The sequence below is a fragment of the Kwoniella bestiolae genome, chromosome 1 (assembly GCF_000512585.2).
Source record: "Kwoniella bestiolae CBS 10118 chromosome 1, complete sequence".
NCBI lineage: Eukaryota > Fungi > Basidiomycota > Tremellomycetes > Tremellales > Cryptococcaceae > Kwoniella > Kwoniella bestiolae.
Window position 1 is genome coordinate 961,923 of NC_089241.1, and position 19,163 is coordinate 981,085.

At 46.5% G+C, this 19,163-nt stretch overlaps 9 protein-coding genes across 9 annotated transcripts; 5 read left to right on the forward strand and 4 right to left on the reverse strand.

The window, feature by feature from the left end:
- Positions 1-886: 886 nt before the first annotated feature.
- I302_100361 (uncharacterized protein) lies at positions 887-3,060 on the forward strand (the record flags this gene model as incomplete). Its single annotated transcript, XM_019190380.1, has 6 exons — positions 887-1,166; positions 1,227-2,102; positions 2,287-2,454; positions 2,507-2,616; positions 2,722-2,808; positions 2,881-3,060. 6 exons carry the CDS (start codon positions 887-889, stop codon positions 3,058-3,060), a joined length of 1,701 nt encoding a protein of 566 aa, XP_019047128.1.
- Positions 3,061-3,313: 253 nt separating this feature from the next.
- Positions 3,314-5,318, reverse strand: I302_100362 (uncharacterized protein; the record flags this gene model as incomplete). Its single annotated transcript, XM_019190381.1, has 5 exons — positions 3,314-3,877; positions 3,952-4,045; positions 4,107-4,222; positions 4,339-5,237; positions 5,303-5,318. The coding sequence occupies 5 exons, from the start codon at positions 5,316-5,318 to the stop codon at positions 3,314-3,316; spliced, it is 1,689 nt and encodes a 562-aa protein (XP_019047129.1).
- Positions 5,319-5,629: 311 nt separating this feature from the next.
- On the forward strand, positions 5,630-7,239 carry I302_100363 (uncharacterized protein; the record flags this gene model as incomplete). The annotated part of the gene is made up of 5 exons (XM_019190382.1): positions 5,630-5,980; positions 6,080-6,268; positions 6,323-6,775; positions 6,850-7,018; positions 7,103-7,239. 5 exons carry the CDS (start codon positions 5,630-5,632, stop codon positions 7,237-7,239), a joined length of 1,299 nt encoding a protein of 432 aa, XP_019047130.1.
- Positions 7,240-7,441: 202 nt separating this feature from the next.
- On the reverse strand, positions 7,442-8,722 carry I302_100364 (uncharacterized protein; the record flags this gene model as incomplete). Its single annotated transcript, XM_019190383.1, has 7 exons — positions 7,442-7,551; positions 7,629-7,654; positions 7,728-7,808; positions 7,925-7,965; positions 8,129-8,313; positions 8,451-8,532; positions 8,714-8,722. The coding sequence occupies 7 exons, from the start codon at positions 8,720-8,722 to the stop codon at positions 7,442-7,444; spliced, it is 534 nt and encodes a 177-aa protein (XP_019047131.1).
- Positions 8,723-9,030: 308 nt separating this feature from the next.
- Positions 9,031-9,707, forward strand: I302_100365 (uncharacterized protein; the record flags this gene model as incomplete). The annotated part of the gene is made up of 3 exons (XM_019190384.1): positions 9,031-9,089; positions 9,192-9,320; positions 9,470-9,707. The coding sequence occupies 3 exons, from the start codon at positions 9,031-9,033 to the stop codon at positions 9,705-9,707; spliced, it is 426 nt and encodes a 141-aa protein (XP_019047132.1).
- Positions 9,708-10,028: 321 nt separating this feature from the next.
- On the reverse strand, positions 10,029-11,811 carry I302_100366 (26S protease regulatory subunit 8; the record flags this gene model as incomplete). Its single annotated transcript, XM_019190385.1, has 7 exons — positions 10,029-10,150; positions 10,234-10,327; positions 10,418-10,552; positions 10,692-11,278; positions 11,380-11,499; positions 11,562-11,664; positions 11,749-11,811. 7 exons carry the CDS (start codon positions 11,809-11,811, stop codon positions 10,029-10,031), a joined length of 1,224 nt encoding a protein of 407 aa, XP_019047133.1.
- A 469-nt stretch (positions 11,812-12,280) lies between these two features.
- Positions 12,281-13,151, forward strand: I302_100367 (uncharacterized protein; the record flags this gene model as incomplete). The annotated part of the gene is made up of 4 exons (XM_019190386.1): positions 12,281-12,321; positions 12,385-12,616; positions 12,749-12,916; positions 13,026-13,151. The coding sequence occupies 4 exons, from the start codon at positions 12,281-12,283 to the stop codon at positions 13,149-13,151; spliced, it is 567 nt and encodes a 188-aa protein (XP_019047134.1).
- Positions 13,152-13,394: 243 nt separating this feature from the next.
- I302_100368 (mitochondrial 54S ribosomal protein mL54) lies at positions 13,395-14,045 on the reverse strand (the record flags this gene model as incomplete). The annotated part of the gene is made up of 3 exons (XM_019190387.1): positions 13,395-13,443; positions 13,567-13,789; positions 13,895-14,045. The coding sequence occupies 3 exons, from the start codon at positions 14,043-14,045 to the stop codon at positions 13,395-13,397; spliced, it is 423 nt and encodes a 140-aa protein (XP_019047135.1).
- Positions 14,046-14,423: 378 nt separating this feature from the next.
- Positions 14,424-18,682, forward strand: I302_100369 (uncharacterized protein; the record flags this gene model as incomplete). Its single annotated transcript, XM_019190388.1, has 17 exons — positions 14,424-14,509; positions 14,575-14,692; positions 14,772-14,926; positions 15,016-15,127; positions 15,195-15,298; positions 15,355-15,425; positions 15,483-15,550; positions 15,603-16,059; positions 16,126-16,197; positions 16,247-16,714; positions 16,777-16,895; positions 16,956-17,132; positions 17,193-17,296; positions 17,361-18,013; positions 18,099-18,248; positions 18,327-18,565; positions 18,641-18,682. The coding sequence occupies 17 exons, from the start codon at positions 14,424-14,426 to the stop codon at positions 18,680-18,682; spliced, it is 3,195 nt and encodes a 1,064-aa protein (XP_019047136.1).
- Between the last annotated feature and the right edge of the window lie 481 nt (positions 18,683-19,163).

The window sequence follows — 19,163 nt, forward strand, 5'->3', positions numbered from 1 at the left end:
TGATCATTTCGTTTCTGATCGTCTCGAAGACCTGGCGGTCCAAAGTCAAGTGAATCCTTCAGCGAGCTTAGAAGAGTTAAACGAGTGGTTACAAGTGTGTAACAAGATGTGTTACATGGACGGGGTCACAGACGCAGACGATTGGGAGGTACAGAGATTCCAAAGCGTCATTCTAAAGAGAATCGCAAATTGTGAGTAATCATCGCCCGTCTTTTTTTCGCCGTCAGTAATGGTTTAGGTGTTGAGTGATTGACATACAATGCTGTATGGCAGTACGAAACGATACGCCAAGGACCCAGGATGCCCCGGTAGCAGAAAACACTCAATCGGAATCAGACTTAAGACATTAATTTATATGGAACCTTTTATGTTCCAGTAAGGAATTAACAGATGAAGTTGAAAGAATTGATAATTCCCAAGAGAAATTTGTTATATATATGTGTTTGGAGAATCGATACCTCGAGCTGCTGTTCAAATTTGTATGTGAGGTTGTCGAAAGACTTTGAGCGCCATTCCCACCTCTTAGGTCTGTCGGAAGTGAATGCACCAACGCAGATCAGGACAAGCTCAACAGTGCTATAGAAGGGTTGATACTTGTACTGTTACACTCACAACGACTCTACAGTCAAAAGTGCATTGCAAAGACATCAGGGAATAAAAAGGTGTGCGACATGCAGCCAGCTGACGACATGATCGTAATGCACGTTCCTTCGCATCATTCCTAACCTTACTTCCAATCATACCAACCATACCTCTCTCCGCCCCTATCGAGCGGTATATATATGATTCCCCACATTCAATAACACATGGCTCATCATTCCTTACTCTACTTTTTCTTTTATTCCCTTTCCGGGACCATTCTCCATCACATAAATCATCAGACAAAATGCCATCTCCTCCAGCAATAGCAATTGCAACCCCAATCCCACCTATACTGTTGTGGTCGACCCACAGGAGCAAAGATACAATAATCAGACACTCCTGTTCTCAAGCTATCGTACATGTCCCAATGGAAGATGATACTTTGGGAAGATGGTTGGAATATTGCGATGCGATCTATAATACGACAGAGCCAGAACTGGGGTTTGAACCGAAATATAAAGCCCAAATTGCGAGATTCAAATACAAGTTGCTCTCTTCCTCATCCATTGAGGAGCGTGAAGAAGGTATGTTACATAGGTCAACTCCTTTCTGATAAATAGCTCGGAAACTAAATCTTGAAGTAGACTCCTCAGCATATATCCCAGTCTCTGTTGATCAAATTCACCTCATGAGGAATACGGCGGGATTGAAGAATCTCCAAGGGGAACTCGCCAATCATGGTAGACAGATCTCAAAAACTGAAGAAGGCATTCTTGAGATGGATGGGCGAGTCCGAGTGATCGAACACAAGATCCAGCAACAATCAATCAATGCACAGCAGTCTTCTCTGTCCCGCCAATCAGGTAGACCCGACTCATGGTCTATCTGTACTACCTCTGATCAACAAACTGCCGAGATGGAAGACGATGAGAGCGATGAAGAGTGGGACAAACTCTCAGTGTCACCTCACTCTAACTCTGTCGATCTTCCGGTCACACAGAGTACTCAAGAGACTACCGAGCAATGTCTTGCTGTGCAGGAAGACTCTTTGCACCCCACTCCGGATGTCGAGGCCTTCGCGTCAGACGCATTTGGGTCTGACCAAGAGCAATATCAATACCCAAATTTATCTCGAACCCTCAGTGATATGGGCTGGATCCTACAGAACTACCATGAGGCTTTCATAAGAGTCTCACAAGATATGGAAGGTCTGCGAACTTCCCTGAAAGAACTGGCTGTACGAAACACCTGGGATCCCACCGATCTTATGCTTAAGATCGACAGGTTGGAGTCGGAAAGCGAAGCGCATTTCGCGAATGATTTTCTTGCGAATGAAAGGCTAAACGAGGTGGATAGATCGTTAAGGGATTATGAGGGCTTGGAAGCTAAAATTGATGAACAACATTACGAGATCAACCGGATAGCCCTCAGGGTGGGAGATGGGATTGAACCTGAGGCCAAAAGCACCGAGTGCGAGGGGACAGTGGAGCTCGAGGTAGGAGATCCTCGATCTGTAATTGGTAAGATTGGTGATCAGCTCGACCAGTGTGTCAAGGCGGATTTATCCAAAGACGAGCCGATGAACTAGATGAGATCTGATATCATCTCTATCGAGAGTGGTATCAATACCACAACCGATGATACATGTAAGCGCATCAGGGGGTTCGAAGAGACCATAGAGGGGTATACGGTGATGATGGACAGTGTTAGAACGAGACTGGGGAGACTTGATTGGAAACATCGTAGGATCGAGGGACAATGTCGATAATCCTGAGGAACTTGTGATGGGCGATGCCAAGGATCAAGGGAGTGGTACGAGCTTGGGGAATGACCCGAAAGAGGTAATCACCAATGATGCTGACATTCCTCAAGGTGAGTTGTCCCGTCCAGTTCTATATGAGATACCAGCTGAAGCACGTCATAGATCATGCGATCACAGACGCCCAAAACGAAGAAAGACTCTCCGACCTTGAGAAGAGTCATTTGGGACTTTGTCAGACGGTTTTGGCATTCAGAAAACGAGTCAGGAGACGAGTGAGTCATACTTCATGAAAGTCTTCTTGCAACTGTCTAGTCAGTCAGCAATACTGACTTTACTTTCTTTGAATTTTTTTTTTGGGGGGGATACGGCGTAACTAGACGGTCAACATGGGTTACAAACTTGCACAAATCAACGACGAGTTCCACATCCCCAATATCCACATGAAAACTTCTATTGGGACTGATGTACGCTTCTTCATTCTACACCTCACAAACAAGTATCTGTGTTGATGTCATGGGACATATGGAATACTGTAGACACTCCCCCAATTGACCACTCGAAAGATATCTCAACTTAGCAAGTCGGAATTAGACGATTGGTTGGATTTCTACGATATTCCCCAAAAGCATTTGACAACGCCTCGACGAAAGAGGATTGCTCTGTACGCTTTCCTTGGGGGAGTTCCTGGGGCTGATACGTTTTCTGGTGAATCTTAGAGGTCCATAAATCTTGTATTGTAGCTTAACTTTGATTTGATGCCCACACCGGGTCTTGTTGTATGGAATGGAGATTGCGATCGATTTTTTAAGAGAAAGAAATGAATGTATCGTGAATCGCAAGATCAGGTCAAGTTTTCTCCGAGTTTGACAATGGTGACATGTTGTTCATAGGATACATCGTATCATCTCATTATACATAAACTGTGACTCTGTCTTCGCCCCACATTCCATTCCTTGCGAATAGAACCAACTATCTCCCCTGATCACCTACAATCCCCATACCCTGCCTCATAACCTCCATATCCTCCATCCCCTCATGTACCAGCCCGCTCAACTTCTGCAACGCCATCTGCTGCGTCGACAGGATCTCAGCAACTTCCGCTAGGGCTTTCTCATCCGCCAACCAATTATACCCCTCTCCACCATCATGACCACCCATATTCCTTATCTTCCTCTTCCGTCTTATCTCCTCTAATTGTCCCCACAATTCGTTGACCTGTCCTAACAACCTTCCCTTTCCTACTCCGACTTGTGTACTTCTTCCATTATTGTGTAACGAGATGGACGAAGAAGGTCTGATGGAGTTTTTACCTTTACCTTCCAATTCGGATTTAACACCTTCCAACTGTTTTTGCATCTCTGCTTCTTCCTGTTTGAACGCGCTTGATTGGATTATAGGTACGTATTGCGGTGTTTGAGAGACGACGTGGATCAGTCGATGGAGGAGTTGTGTTTGTTGGGACTGGAGGTTCGACAAGCGGATTGAGGCGGATAAGGAAGTTTGACGAGTGTGTGAGAGAGCTGCTTGAAGTTCCTATAAAGTCATACACGATCAGCATCCTATCGAGCATATGTGTCTATCACTCTTTCAATGTCATCTGAACATACCTTGACTCGCTGCTGATGCACACTAGCCAAATTCTCCTGCTGCTGCTCCCGCTTTTTCACATCTGCCCAACCAGTCGCCAACACCGGAACCATGCTGAGATAGCAGTGGAGAAGGTCAGCTGTTGTCACGTACACACTTTGTCAAGCTGACTCACCAATTGGGATCAGGATTATCCCTCAACGCCTTTGCCCATTTAGCATCATCATTCGCACCTGCAGGTCTACCATAACGGCTCGTCGTACCTTCCTCGACCACGTTGTAGAAGAAGTACTGTCAATTGACAGTACGACATCAGCTTTCACTCTGAGTATGACTTTTTTCCCTCAGAGTAGCCCCACGTATGTATGAGAAGCAAAACATAATCCCCTGACAGACAAACTACTCACCTTGAATCGACAATCCGGACTATTACTATCCCAAGCCCCCTGAATCTGCTTTATCCTAGTTTCGATATCCGGTTCCTGCTTCACTCCAAACGGATTCGTCGTAGTCGAAGTGGATGCTCCCATGTTCGTACTCTGTTGACCAAATGCATTATTGTTATTATTGGTAGAAGCGAATAATCCTTGTTGTTGCTGTTGCTGCTGAGGCTGGGTAGTAGATGAAGTACCGAATCCACCGAATAACCCTCCAGCAGGTTTCTGCTGTTGTGATTGTTGGCCGAATCCACCGAATAACGAACTTCCACCCTGTTGTTGTGGAGGCTGCTGTTGGGTGGTTGAACCGAATAATCCTGTCCCTGTACTTCCAGCTGCTTGGGCCGTACTTTGTCCAAACAGTCCTGAACCACCTGCAGCTGGCTGTGTAGTGGTGGTTGACCCGAATAACCCAGTTCCAGCAGGTTTAGCAGCATTGTTCTGACCGAAGATTGATCCTCCAGCTTGTTGAGGTTGAGAGGTTGAACCAAATAATCCACCTCCTCCTGTAGCTGGAGCAGAAGGAGTGGATCCGAATAGCCCTCCTCCTCCAGTATTCTGCTGCTGTTGTTGGGGCTGGGAAGTAGAACCGAATAATCCTCCTCCGGTAGAAGGTTGATTGGTAGATCCAAACAACCCTGTTCCTCCAGTCGTCCCGGAAGGTTGGTTTGTCGTTGATCCGAATAATCCTCCTCCGGCTGCTGGCTGCTGCTGCTGTTGTTGAGTTGACCCGAACAAGGATGTAGATGGGTTAGCCGGTTGAGTGGGTGCTGAACCGAAGAGTCCTCCGCCTCCGGTATTGGGGGTTGAAGCTTGTGGGTTGGGGGTTGAGAAGCCTCCAAAGGCTGGTTTGGGAGCTGAGGAAGTACCTGATATGACCAGATTGTCAGCTCGATCTGATTAGAAATTCGCAACCCTCAAGGAGTAAGCTTACCAAAGCTGAATGACATGTTGCTCAGCTGATTTGACTTGATTTTGTACTTGAGTATCAACAATGATGTTTCAACAATTCCAAGTTCAACTTGTGAACATCATCTTCAACATGCACTTGCACTCGAGCGCGACTGCCTTATCGGGGATTTATCGGGATTATCTCTCCGTGGCATACATAGGTCACACATCCTCCACTTTAATGCTCCATCTCTGTGTTTACGAGTATGGTCCATGAATGTTGTCGATAAGACATCGTCCGGACATCAAGAATACAAGCAAAAGGGAAAGCGCTGTACCAATAACTGTATTACGAAGAGCGAGGGAAATCATGGCTTTGATCGTCTCAACGCCACTCAGAGCATCTCTGGGGTCCATCACTCCACTGGTCAGCTCAAGGTCTTTTACATCTCTCGTCTCTTCCGCACAGCGGGGTCCCTCAAGCAGGCATATACGATGTACGAAACAGCGACAGCGGAATGCCCAACAGCGTGTCACCATACGTATAAGCGTACGATACTACTCTTCCTCCAGCGACTGTAGTAAGAGTACACTTCCGCCGGATCAGCAAGCCTCGTATGATCGCCTACGACCTATAGTAGATAATTTCGAGGCGCCAATAGACTGGGCAGTAGCGTATGGAAGTGGGGTGATGAAGCAGGCTCAGGTCAAGCCAGGAGATGTAAGCGTCTCCCTCTTGCCATCTTGACTATCATTCGGATGCAGAACAGTCTTCACAGATCAGATCAGATAGAAGAGCTAACCCGTGACTGCAACATAGCCACCATCTCTCACCGATCTACTCCTATCCACCCCCTCCCCCATCGAATTCCACTCTACCAACCTCCGTCAAAATCCCTCTCATTACCCCTTACACGCTAGAATAATGGGCGCAAAGGGTATCGCGCACGTACAAGAACAATGGGGTGCTGGAATATGGTACGTTACCGATGTGAATATCAATGGGATTGTAAGTGCTCTGTCTTTGATAACTTACCAGCGCATGACTGATGTATACGTGCAGTCAGTCAAATACGGTATCATATCCACTTCCTCATTGATAACCGACCTAACTCAATGGAAGACTTTCTACCTCTCAGGCAGACTGCACAAACCCACCTTATCTCTCATATCCCCCTCAGGCCAATCGCAAGGCAGCTCACTGACAGAGGCATTAGAAATCAACTTGAAAAATGCTTTATCCCTTGCGCTATTATCCCTTCCAGAGAGGTTCACAGAAGATGCCCTGTGGGAGACGATAGCTGGACTGAGTTACTCTGGAGATCCACGGATGAATATACCTGGAGGGGAGAATCCTCAGAAAATTAAGAATATCGTTAGAGGTCCAGGGGCCCGAGAGGGATTCAGGGGGATGTATGGTCCATACCTCGCTGAGATGGGGGTAAGGTGGGTGGATGGTGAGAAGGATGGATACGTGAGCGGACAGTGGAGAGGGGATAGTGAGGGGGTGCTATGTGTAAGCTCGCTCCCACCTCACTTTCTTTCTGAGTTGAAACAAATCAGCTTATATGAGTCTGATCATTTGGGTAGAAGCCTACTTCACCCGAATATCAGGTTGAGCTGTTCGACTCTTTACCTACCAGTCTACGTGAATCAGTCTTGAACCATTACGACACTTCCGAAGCTGGTATGACAAATGAGCAAGATAGGTCGATGAGAGCAGTGCGAGATCCCAAATTCAACTCTATCGTATCTACAGGTATGTCCCACTTCTTCTCTCGACTGTGTGAACAAGTAGGAAATAGTCTGATGTTACATCCTGACATCCTGGGCGATGTCGTAGAATTACGGAATATCATACACCGACCTGCACTTCGTCAATCCATAAAAGGACTATTCACAGCTGGGTTTACCAAGAGTTATTGGTACGCTTTAGCCAAGTTTAGGAAATGGTTGAAAGGGAGAGGCGGCGGGAAGTGAGCCACTATACCGTCAATAGTTTCAGCACTTGAGGGTCCGCACAATCTGTTGTCAGGCAAGAAGAAGTCGACTATACCCAGCATGTTTTATACCTAATGCATATATACAAATTCTTCATCTCCTTCTATCCCAGAATATACTATATGGCCATCTAGTATGTAATGCTACTGCACCCTACCCTACCCTTCTGCGGGAGGGCTGTCTACTTCAACACCCGATCAAAAGTCTCTCCCTTGACTGTTCCGCCCTTCATCGAGTTTTGGACATTTCGGATGAACCCTTCTCGATTACGTCGGAGATCTTCTGCAGCTTCTGCTCGACAGGTTATCAGCGAGCACTCTCGGTTGGATTAAACTTGGTTGTAGTGGAGGGGAAGGAGTGGTACTAACCTTTGTTGAGGGGATCATCGGGATTACTATATATGGCATATCGCAGCGTCAGATAATCGGACAATCCACGAGCACATTCACTTCTTAGCTGGGACTCACGGCTCGAGGAACAGGTACTGAATACCGATCATCACTGATGAGAGGTTTAAAACGGGTTTCCAGTCTTCTCTGAGAATATTACTGCGAGTGCAAACGTAGAAGTGTGATCAGCAGTCGCTCATGGAAGACATCAGATATGTTTACTTCGCAACATGATAGATGATGGGCCCCTGTAGAGTAATGGAAGTATCACTCACAGACAGACATTCCCTTCCAAATCGAGATTAGGATGGTAGACCTACGCCATACAAGATGAGTCAGCCAAATCCCCCAGTCTTGACCATCACCACCACCGATAATTGTCCCGACAATCTCGTCTCCTAAGGATCCCTCATGCAGCAATGCAGTCATTCCCTCTCCTGCTCCCTCCAAACCAAACCGAACCAGAATCACCAGCTCACCTTCTGCGTGCATCTAACCTTGGGCGGCTCATGAGGATACCCCCCACTAATAACAAACGTAAATTTAAAGACACCGCCCTTGTAGATCCCTTCATCGGGAGTTATCGTCAGTGTGAAATTGAGGACGTCGGCTGGATCGGGGAAGTGGGTTGTCATTGTTGATGGGAGTTCGAGCTCGGTTAGGTCTACGAATAGTAGGTTGAATCAGGTCAGTCAACCTTGCGGGTGAGGTATATGAACAGGACTCCCATCTCTTGTGGGGGTGGGGAAGAATGCCAAGGGTCTGGGTAAATCTAGTGGGAAGAGCTAGAACAGTGCTTACCCTTCTGCACTCTCAGCTGAGCAGCTGTCATACGGGGTTTCTTCTTGTTGGCTGCCTCCTCATCTTTCTTGACTGACCAGAGCTGTTAGTGGGTGGTGGGGTTAGGGATCGTAGATCGGTAAGTAAATGGATTGGGTAGTAGAGTCCATTGAATAACCAGTCCGTCAAGGAGATAGATCGATGATGAAGAGGATAAGAGGATAAGATAGGTCAAGTCAGATCAGCGTTGTTATCCAGGTGGCAAGGGGAGAGGGATTACTAACCTTGATCATATTGATTGATTGAACTTCTACGATGTATGGTATATACTGTTGTAGCGCTGAGATATACAAGCTGATATCACTGATGTGACTGTTGTTATCTACTCTCTGGTGTCTGATGTATGCTTGTGATAAATAGGAGAGAGAGAGGAAGAAGAAGAGCAAGAGGAAGATAACGGAATATGAGGACTCATTGCACGCAATGATCGCGCTCTATTCCTTCCGGTGGAGGGAGCAAGCTGTAGTCGACAAAAGTTGAGGTCATCTATCTCTCTTCTACTTCTGCTTCATGCATGCAGACATAACTACAATCAAGCAAGATGACAAACATACAGAACGACGCTGGACCTTCGACCTCAAGAGAGGGATGGCATACTACGTGAGTGATCCTCTCTCATAAATATAAATATATTTCAACACAGTATAGCCTTGCCTGTGGGTCGTCAACTTAACTGATCATCTTGCGAATTGAACGCTGTAGCACACTCAGGATCCCATTCCATACGCCCCAACATGCGCAGATAGCCAAACAAGCCTTGGAAGTGGATAAAGAGCAGAATGCCGTGTTCGTGCATCGAGAGTTGGAGGTACAGGGAGATGTATTGATAGCGTGAGTAGAGTAGCCTGATCCGTCATTCTTTCTCACCTCGAAAATATCCTATGGGAATGAAGAGGTATACCATATACTTGAGCATTGGGCCTTCCCATGTCAATTCACATAGATACATCCAACATACTGACCAACGCTGGCAAAGATAGCACCTACTCAACCACAACCATCCGCCTCCTCAGACTATCAACCAACTCCTTCCTATCCTCTCTCGACCTCGTCGTACGCAGTATGACTTCGTTCGCTCCCGACCCTTCTGATCGCGTGATATCAGATGAAGAGTTGGAGAAGATACGGGTGGAAGCTAATAGGTCGACAGGGGCGGAGGGGAGTATAGAGTTGAGAGGTGATGGAGTAGGCGCGGGGAGTGGACAGGAGGTGAAGTAGGAGTGGAATTATTGGAGATTTACATTGGATGATCTTATGGGCAATACCTTTAGTCAGATAGGATGATTGGGGCTGGAGAGCTCGTATTGTCAAAGTATAGAGAAGATATCATTATCAGATGATCAATTAGACCTGTAGAAAATTGGAGAGCTTGGCTCTCCTGGTCCCATCAGAAGTAACGATTCTGTACTGTACAAATAGAACATCAAAATATGCCATCTAAGAATATGATAATGCAATTCATCATCATCCCTACTCTATGGCTTTCATTCAATATACACATATCTTCTACTTTCCTTCCCATTCTACACAAAACCACACCTAACTGAACAACTTGTTAACACTCATATTACTCTCCGCATTCTTCTTCAATACCTTCGCCACGGCCATTTCGAAATCCTCTTGTCCTACATATTGTCGTCTTTCCCTCAGAGCGTACATACCTAATATGACCCAAATCAGCTAAGCCCATATCGTTCTCGAAGTGAATTTTGAGGGTAATTTAGCTGAGAGCAGAGACACTCACCAGCCTCAGTACATATACCTCTAACCTCCGCACCGGAACAATGACCCATCTTCTCAGCCAGCGATCGAAAATTGATTCCACGTTGTAATGACATCTGCACGCAGCAGTCATACACAAATCAGCAAACACTCTCAAAGCAGCTGATGGCCGGGGTAGCTGTGATTATGCGGTGCATTTTACTTACCTTCCTGGAGTGGATCTTGAGAATCGTAATTCTGGCTTCAGGGTTGGGAGGTGGGAATTCGATCTTACGGTCAATACGACCTGGTCGAAGTAAAGCCGAATCGAGGATATCTATTCGGTTGGTAGCCATGATGACCTATTTCAAAGTATCAGCTTGTGTTACGTTCGTTGGTATAACCCTAACTTTAAAGCTGCAACATTCAATCAAGCGAGGACGTGTCATGTTTGATGACCCCTGTCATTGGGGAAGATCAACGGGAGGAAAGATGGCCCACCTTGATATTCTTGGTAGGTTCAAACCCATCCAACTGATTCAACAACTCCATCATCGTCCTCTGCACTTCCGAATCACCACCCCCACCCCCCTCACCCCCACGAGAAGAACCTATCGAGTCAATTTCATCCATAAAGATGATTGACGGAGCATGCTCCCTAGCCATGACGAACAACTCTCTAACCATCCTTGATCCCTCTCCAATATACTTCTGTACCAGCTCTGACCCCGAGACTCTAATGAATCTACAATCCGTATGATGCGCCACAGCCCTCGCTAAGAGGGTCTTACCTGTCCCGGGGGGGCCGTAGAGCAACACACCCTTGGGTTGGGCGATACCCAGCGATTCGAATAATTCTGGGTGCTTTACGGGTAATTCGATGACTTCTTTGATCTCTTTGATTTGCTTGTCGAGTCCTCCGACCATCTCGTACGTTGAATCGGGCACTTTCTCAACCATCATCAACGATACGAGGGGATCAATCTTGTTAGGTAAGATTGAGTGGAGGAGGTAAGAGTCGGCTCGGAGGGCAACTCGGATATTGGGTGTGAGTGAGGAGATGGGAATGTCGGGGGAGAAGTCGACAACTACGTTTATACAGAGAATTATCAGCTTATATCCCATCCCCATGAGCGAGAGAGGGTGCAATCAAGCTGAGCTACAAGCTGAGCTTGGGAAGATGACCCACCATATTTCCCCTCAGGCTGAACTTTCACCAACACCTTCTTCTTACCCATCACTTTCACAACTTCCCCAACGTAACTTCCAGGCTCCTGCAGAACTTGTAGCTCTTCTCTTAACAGTCGGACTATAAATCGAACCACATGTCAGCTTGTGAAGAGGCTATGTTGCGTCGATTTGCAAGCTCACCTCTAGTGTTCAAAGCATTTCGTTGAGCTTCTAGACGTCTGAGATTCTGGGTCTTCTTGGTTATATCCAATTCGGCAGCTTCGATCTTGTTTTGATAGTATGTCTACATTGTCCCATGAATCAGCTGCCATCAGCTGCCGCCCTATGCCTAGCACGATGTAGCTGAAATGAACGATGCACAACCCACCTTGATACTTCCCCCTGGGACCGAGGTGGGTGTCTTGGGCATCTTTTGGGTCGCCACGGCCATGATGGGGGGTATAGCGAAGATGGGATTGACTGGGATTTCAGAGGTCGAAGTGGGCAGTGCTGCGATTGTTCTATGTGCTTGTTGATGATTCGCGTGGTATAAGTATGACAATGTAACTGACTAATGTATAGATGATTCCATTGAAATGAATCAATCAACTGTACGATGAACTGCATCTTCAACTGTACGTTGCAACTGTCAAAGGGGACGCGTGAGTGATGACACTCTACCACTATAGCTATGACGGACAAGGTGATAACGCGGAATCAAGTATCACTCAACCATTGCAGTCGATAATAATGCCACGTAAGCATTGCAACCACCCGTCATACAACTACGATGCAGTCAGAGTGAAGTGTATTGACATGAATCAGTGCAGGTTGCATGTTGATGATGATGATGATGATTGATCAACCGGACTACACTGATCTCCTGGACATATCTCATCTGTACACCAAAGCATAACAAAATGATCATACGGCATCGCTCTCCCTCTCGCTCCCCAATCTTGTAAGTCAGCTACTATCTTCCCGATGACCAGACAAAGCTTCAGCTGATCCTAACCAATCTCAGATCTATCTTCCTCTTCTTCTACCTTACTTTCCTACTCCTAGCTCCCACTATCACAGCTTCATCCGAATCACGGGCGATCTATATACCTCGAATACAGTCCTCGAATACCAAAAGAGCGGAATCGCATTCAAGTAGACAATCCAGACCTAAGAAACCTGAATATGTGGCTCATCCTGCTGGTGATTTAGTTTGTAGGCCTTTTGGAGAGTGTGAGCCGTGTCCTAGGGATGAGGTGGGTTGTATTATCCTTTCTTACATCCTCAGTATATGTCCCACGAGGAAGTTCTATATCATTCTCATTCACCCTACGGGTAATATGTGAATGGAGATGACGAGCTGACTAGGTTTATTATCCGTATCTTAGCTAGACCAACCCTTCTGCTTCCCCTTCGGTAACAGACGACTCCTCCACTGTATACCCTCTTCCGCAGCTGAGGACGCGAAGAACGGCAATCACGTGGGTGAAGTGCCCGCCTGGGAGGCTTGTGGGAAGGTCGTAAGGAAGGAAAGGCAGGATTTCTGGGAGTTTGTGGTGAGTTGGATTTCATCAAGAGGAACCTTGTACTCAAGACGCGATGTCAGGTCATGAGATGAGATGAAAGGAGGAGGCAAGCTGACGGTAATCGTCACATCCCACTTAGACCGCCAACTTGTTATTCCTCATTGTTGCCCTGACGATACTCTGGGCACGAACCTCGGCATTAGCTACGGAACAATATAGACAGTTGGCAGCTAGGATCGGTATACCGAGTGGTGGATGGACATAATGTGTATTTCGGTATGATGGTAAAATGTATATTGTATGACTTCATGTGCACACCAAGCACTACCTGCCTTTTCTCTTTTCGAACTCAGTGGACCAAAGAGGTCTTGTCCGCATCGAAGGGCTGCCAGTAGAGCTCCTGAGCCAGATACACAGCACAGCAGCTCATTCTCCATATTGAAAGCGATGAGTAACTTGGTTCCGCGTGTGCAGATATTGTATACTTTACATGATGGCATCACCAAAACTACGTGGTGGATTTCAGATAATTCGAAGCTTTGATCTTTTCTCGATTCCTACAACATCGTGAAACATGAAAGATCAGCACTGTACCTTTCAATCACATAAGATCTCTCAAAAACAGATTTATGGTTCCGTCCAAAGTCAGGTAATTCAGCCAGACCAGAAGAACAGCTCACAAGTTCTTCAACTTCCTCTTCTCCTTATTCACATCAAACGCCTTATCCCCCTCCTTGTGCAATTCCACCTGATTCTCCGCTGCCTTATGAGCCTTTGACGTATCCTCTAATAGGGTCCATAACCATGGTGGATACTCTTCGTCCTCTAATGCGACGGGGTCGGGCTTATCTTTCAGTATCGAAAGGCCTGTGAGCTTCGTTCCTGCCGGTACGGATGATGCGACTATCCCATATCCAAAACAGCCCATCAGTAGAAGGCCATCACGCTACAGACTACGACTCTTCCCTGGTTACAAGAGGTATAGTTACAATGTGAAATTGCACTTACCCTTGGATGATTTTGCCTTGGGCTTGGGTTGGGATGAAGATGCTGCTGAGGAGGTAGAGGTGGATGAGAATTGGGAGATCGATATTTTGGTTCGAGGTATCTGGGCGATCCTTCGGGATGCTATACGGGGTAAGGCGGAGGCGAGAACCATTCTGGATGAGTGCGAGGGTGTATGGGTGACTGATTTGTTTATACAGAAGAAGTTCATGAATACTAGAGTAGATGAATCACTGTGTTCTTTTTGAAATTCACTTTCATGTTGCTCGTACTTCGGAAAGGTTAGGTCAACTGGGAAATCTCAGCGTGACGTGGTATTACTACCCGCTTATCCACGTGGATCCGTGACCCTCCGTTATCATCATCTCAAAATGAGGTTGGCTTGCTTTGGACGCGTCGCGTCAACGCTCTAAGAAATCAGTCGAGAATACGAGTTGAACAGAGCATGAACATTACTTGCAAAGTCCAAACCTCATATAGCTCATCTCGTTCAGGCAATAATCACTTGCACCACCCAAGAGAACGTGTCAAGATGACAGAAGCGTCCTCTGATCAAATCACCTCGATACCATGCCATCTGAGCGGTGTCACAAGGGTATGCTTCTCACCAGACGGAGCGTGAGTTGAGCTTATTGATTTCCAGAAGAGTACCAAAGCTAATGTGTCCTGCATTACCCTTTTAGCACAATATTCACAGGTGGTTCGGACTGTCTAGTGAGGATACATAAGGCAGATCAACCAGACTCCGAACCTGGGTTTCACGATAATCATACCGACGCTGTGACTTCTCTGACATGTTCTGTAAGCTCTCATTCCTCGCTATTTTCGTCATGCTTCGGATAGATGATCAAGCAGCTAATCAAACGAATTTTTGGGATAGCGAACGAACCTCATAACAGCTTCAGAGGACAATATCGCCCGAATATTCTCATACCCCCAGAATGAATTTACAGGTTTCCTTACGAGGAGTTCTGGTGTGCCTATCCGATGGGTTAGTGTGGATAATGCTGGAGAGAGGGTAGCGGTATGTAGCGAGTGAGTGGACATCATATCCATCTCGACAGCTAACTCCTCAAAGGATTACGCTCATGAGCACAGCTGATGTATGTTGGATGTGGATGTAGCGATCTGTTGGTCAAAATTGTGAATGTACAGGATACTACTAGAGTATCGTTGTTGTCTGATAACAACAAATCGGTGAGGTCAGCTACATGGGATCCTACGGGGAAATACCTTGTAAGTCAGCTTGCCCTTTGTCGGTCCCCTTGTGAGGGTTTCAAGCTGATATCTACTGGGAATGTAGACTACCGCGTCCTGCGATGGCAAGTTGAAAGTCTACGATACCACTGGAAGCGCCCCGATCTGTCTCAAGATTATGGAAGGAGTGATAGGATCGAGCGAATCTGAGTGAGCTTAGCTTTGGCGCGGGACCTTATAGCAAGCTGACTGGAATCGACTTCTAGATCGACTACCTCTTGCTACGCTTCGTGGCATCCTTCTGGTAATTACTTTGCTATACCTACAAGGACGAACGGTACGTTAGCTGTACCATGAATCACACTTCTTCAGCTGATGTACGACTCTCTCGTAGATATCGGTATAATAAGCAGAGAAGGATGGAGCAAGCAGACTACTCTCTCGCATGATGGACCCAAATCGGTAAGCTGCATTGTACATGTCGTTTGATCCTAAGCTCATATCCTCCATGCAGGCTGTCGGAGAACTCGCCTGGTCGCCTAACGGGAAATACCTCGCCTCGTCCTCATCAAACACCATATACATCTGGGCGACCGATACTCGCCAAGTCATCGCTAAACATAACAACTCAGAGGGATCCATCTCTGGCCTATGTTTCTCACCCAAATCAAACCTTATCGCTTACACATCATTAGACGGATCTTTCCACCGTTGGTCTAACCCTATTCCCTCGAACTTACCTAATCCATATACCACAGAGAGGGAGGAAGCCAAAAAATTAGATAAATTACTAGATGACGAGTTTGGGGATGATGAAGTGGATATGGAAGAGAAGGGAGAAGATCTAGATGATAATGAGGATGATCTGTTTGGAGATGACGGTTGGATCGTGAATGATGATGATGGTGCTCCGGCGGGATACGGGAAGGACGACGAGGAGAGGAAATGGGGTAGTGGAAGGACGGAAGTTGGTATGTTCAGCTGGCCGACGCTTCACGAAGCACCAAAAGATTGTCAAGCTGATTGTCCGGATATAGTCAATGTCACCAAAGCTCAACCACCTTTCACTCCTGGAAGTACAGAATTCAAAAGCAAGAAACGATATCTTGGTGAGCTATTTCACCTACCGCGGCTCCATAATAGCTGACATTGTGATAGCATTCAACATGATCGGGGTAATCGACGTGACAGACCAAGAAACGCACAATGTAGTCAACGTAGAGTTTCACGACAAGTCCGCTCGAAGGGGATATCATTTCCAAGACCACAACAAATATACGATCGCCTCGTTAGGCGAACAGGGTATAGTCTATGCGTCCCACTCTGCGGCAGATTCACCTTCAACAGTATACTATCGACCATACGATTCATGGGCTTCTCAGTCGGATTGGTCGATATCCCTCTTACCAGGTGAAGATGCCATTGCCCTCGCGGCTGGAGGGGGACCAAGTGCCGAAGGTGGATTGGGAAGTGTGGTGATTGCTACTTCCAGGGGATATGTTAGGTTCTTGACTGCCAGTGGACTTCAGAGGTATGTTTGGAGACTGGGTGAGGATGTTGTGTCTATGGCGGCTGGACGGGATAAGGTGATTGTGGTACATAGAGAGGGAGGCACAAGTTTGGATGGTGAGTCTCTAGTTTGAACCTGGTAAGGAATCGTAAAAGCTGACTTGAGGAAATGGACGTAGGATGTCAGAATTTGCGATATTCCTTATTGGATTTGGATACCTTCGAGATAATACAGGAAGGAAAGGTCCCTCTACCTAAGAAAGTGACGTTAAAATGGCTTGGATTCACTTCAGATGGCGTAGGTATCATCTCTTAGATCGATTTGAGGCGGCTTGCTTATACGGTATTTTGATCGTAGGTGCCGGCCATATACGATTCAGCGGGATTGCTCTCCACCCTAGACAGACATCGAAGACCCGGTCAGGCGAGATGGGTACCGCTGTTCGACACCACGTCGTTGAAGAAGGAAGGTAGGCAGGAGAATTATTGGCCTGTTGGAGTGACTACGACGCATTTCTCTTGTATAATACTCAAAGTGAGTCATGCGCTCGCCCATGTACACTGGAACTGTGACTGATTGGATGTTTTGATACAGGGCTCCGAGAGAGAACCTTGGTTCCCTCGTCCATTGATACAGGAAGTGGAAATGCACATGCCTCTGTTGAATATGGACAATCAACAAGGTAAACTTGAAGAGAGGTATGTCAGCTGCTTCGAAGCGAATGTGTTCATTAAGAGAGCTGATTGATCGTCATTCATCCAGTCTTGTCCGAGGTCATCTGACATTATCCACCCTGTCCGACTCATCCGACCCCGACTCTGAATACCTCATCAAAGAGAAAGAAGTCTCCCTCGACAAAGAGTACTTGCAACTAGTCCAAATAGCCTGTAAAGCCGATAATCTCCAGAGAGCACTGGACGTAGCTCGATTGATGCATAATCCAGGAACGATCGAGGCAGCAGCGAAAGTAGCTGCGTTCTATCACCTACCGGGACTACAGGAGAGGATCGTAGGAGTTAAGACCGAGAAGGAAAGGAGGAAGAGGGAGAAGAGAAACAGACCTAGGATATCGGAATATACACATGCTCCTTCGCCCACTCCCGTTCCTTCGTCAAGTACGAATGGACCATCAAAGGGATTTACCAGTGATTTTGCTCCTCGAGCGGGAGGATCCAGAAGATCGTTCGGAGGGGTGAATAGAGACGCTACGCCTGTTTCTAGTGCGCCGAAGGAAACTTATATACCTGAAACTCCGGGGGATGAAAGTGAATCAGCCATTAATGTACCGGAGAATCAAGATGCAGGATCGATGTCACCGGTATCGAAACGACGGAAGTTGGATGATGAGGAGAATGAGTTTGCTGTACCCCAGATTCAGAGGAAGAAGGGCGAGGAATATCCTTTCCCTGCTGCTAGTGAGTTGATCATACTTCTATGGTCGAATTTCGTGTGCAGTAGTGAAGGCATTCAGCTAATGAGGTATGATCTGTTGTGATGTAGATGCAGCACCTAAAAACCCATTTGCAAAGAAACCTGCCGGATCAAACCCTTTTGCTAAACCCTCTATGGGGAGTAAACCATTGGATCAAGTGAAATCGACAAGTTTCTTTGATAGAGTAGATGATATAAATTCAAGTGGAGTATCAAAAGGTGCGTATTGAGTGGTACATCACCACCCCAGACAGAATCCAACGAAGATTTTATGCTGATTGAGGAACGTATATGCAGCTTCTACAAAATCGAAAGGGCCTCTCAAAGGAAAAAGCAAAGACTCCAACGGTCTAGGAAAACAGACTACATTATTCGGTGCGGGAGTGACCAAACGACCTGCCGTCGCGCCTGTACCTCAGTCGATGGGAACTACCGATTCGTTCGTTTCGACCGAGACGGAGGATGATTATGAGGAGACTCAGGGGGATGATTTTGAGGAAAGTGACGTTAGACAGGGCATATTGGAGGAAAGTAATGTGAGTTTGAATATACTCAACCTGCACTCGAAAAGGGTGTTTTGAGGCTTGTACTGATACGGGCGATATGTATAGGTTCAAGAGACGATGAGTCCTGATGAGATGGAAGTAGAGTAGGATACTTCTGCTTTGGCTTGTTCTGTTTGGTATGCTTGATCATGTGTTTGTATGCATAGGTTACGATATCCTATCTACTGACTTAGGTTTGCTGACCGGGTATCCGAGATCATGAAGGCATGTTGAGGACGAGATCTCAGCTGTGGTCAGCGCGCTAACCAAGCTGAAACACCAACAAACACCACTTGGCATACCATACAGGGTGAAATTGATCATCGCTTATCCCATCATCATCAAAAGAAGCGACAGTGTTTCGTCTTCCAAGATGATTATGATAATTATCATGGCTATCCTTTCATGTCCGTCATCCTTTGGCGTTTCGTCTCACTGACATCCTTTGGTGATTTGCTCCAAAGGGTGTATGGGTCGATGACATGTTCCACCGAGCGACCACCGCTAGATTAGACTGATAGATCATTGGTTGGTGTCCTACGTTTGACTTTTTCTCTTATACAGCATACCGATTTATACCTAGTCAGTC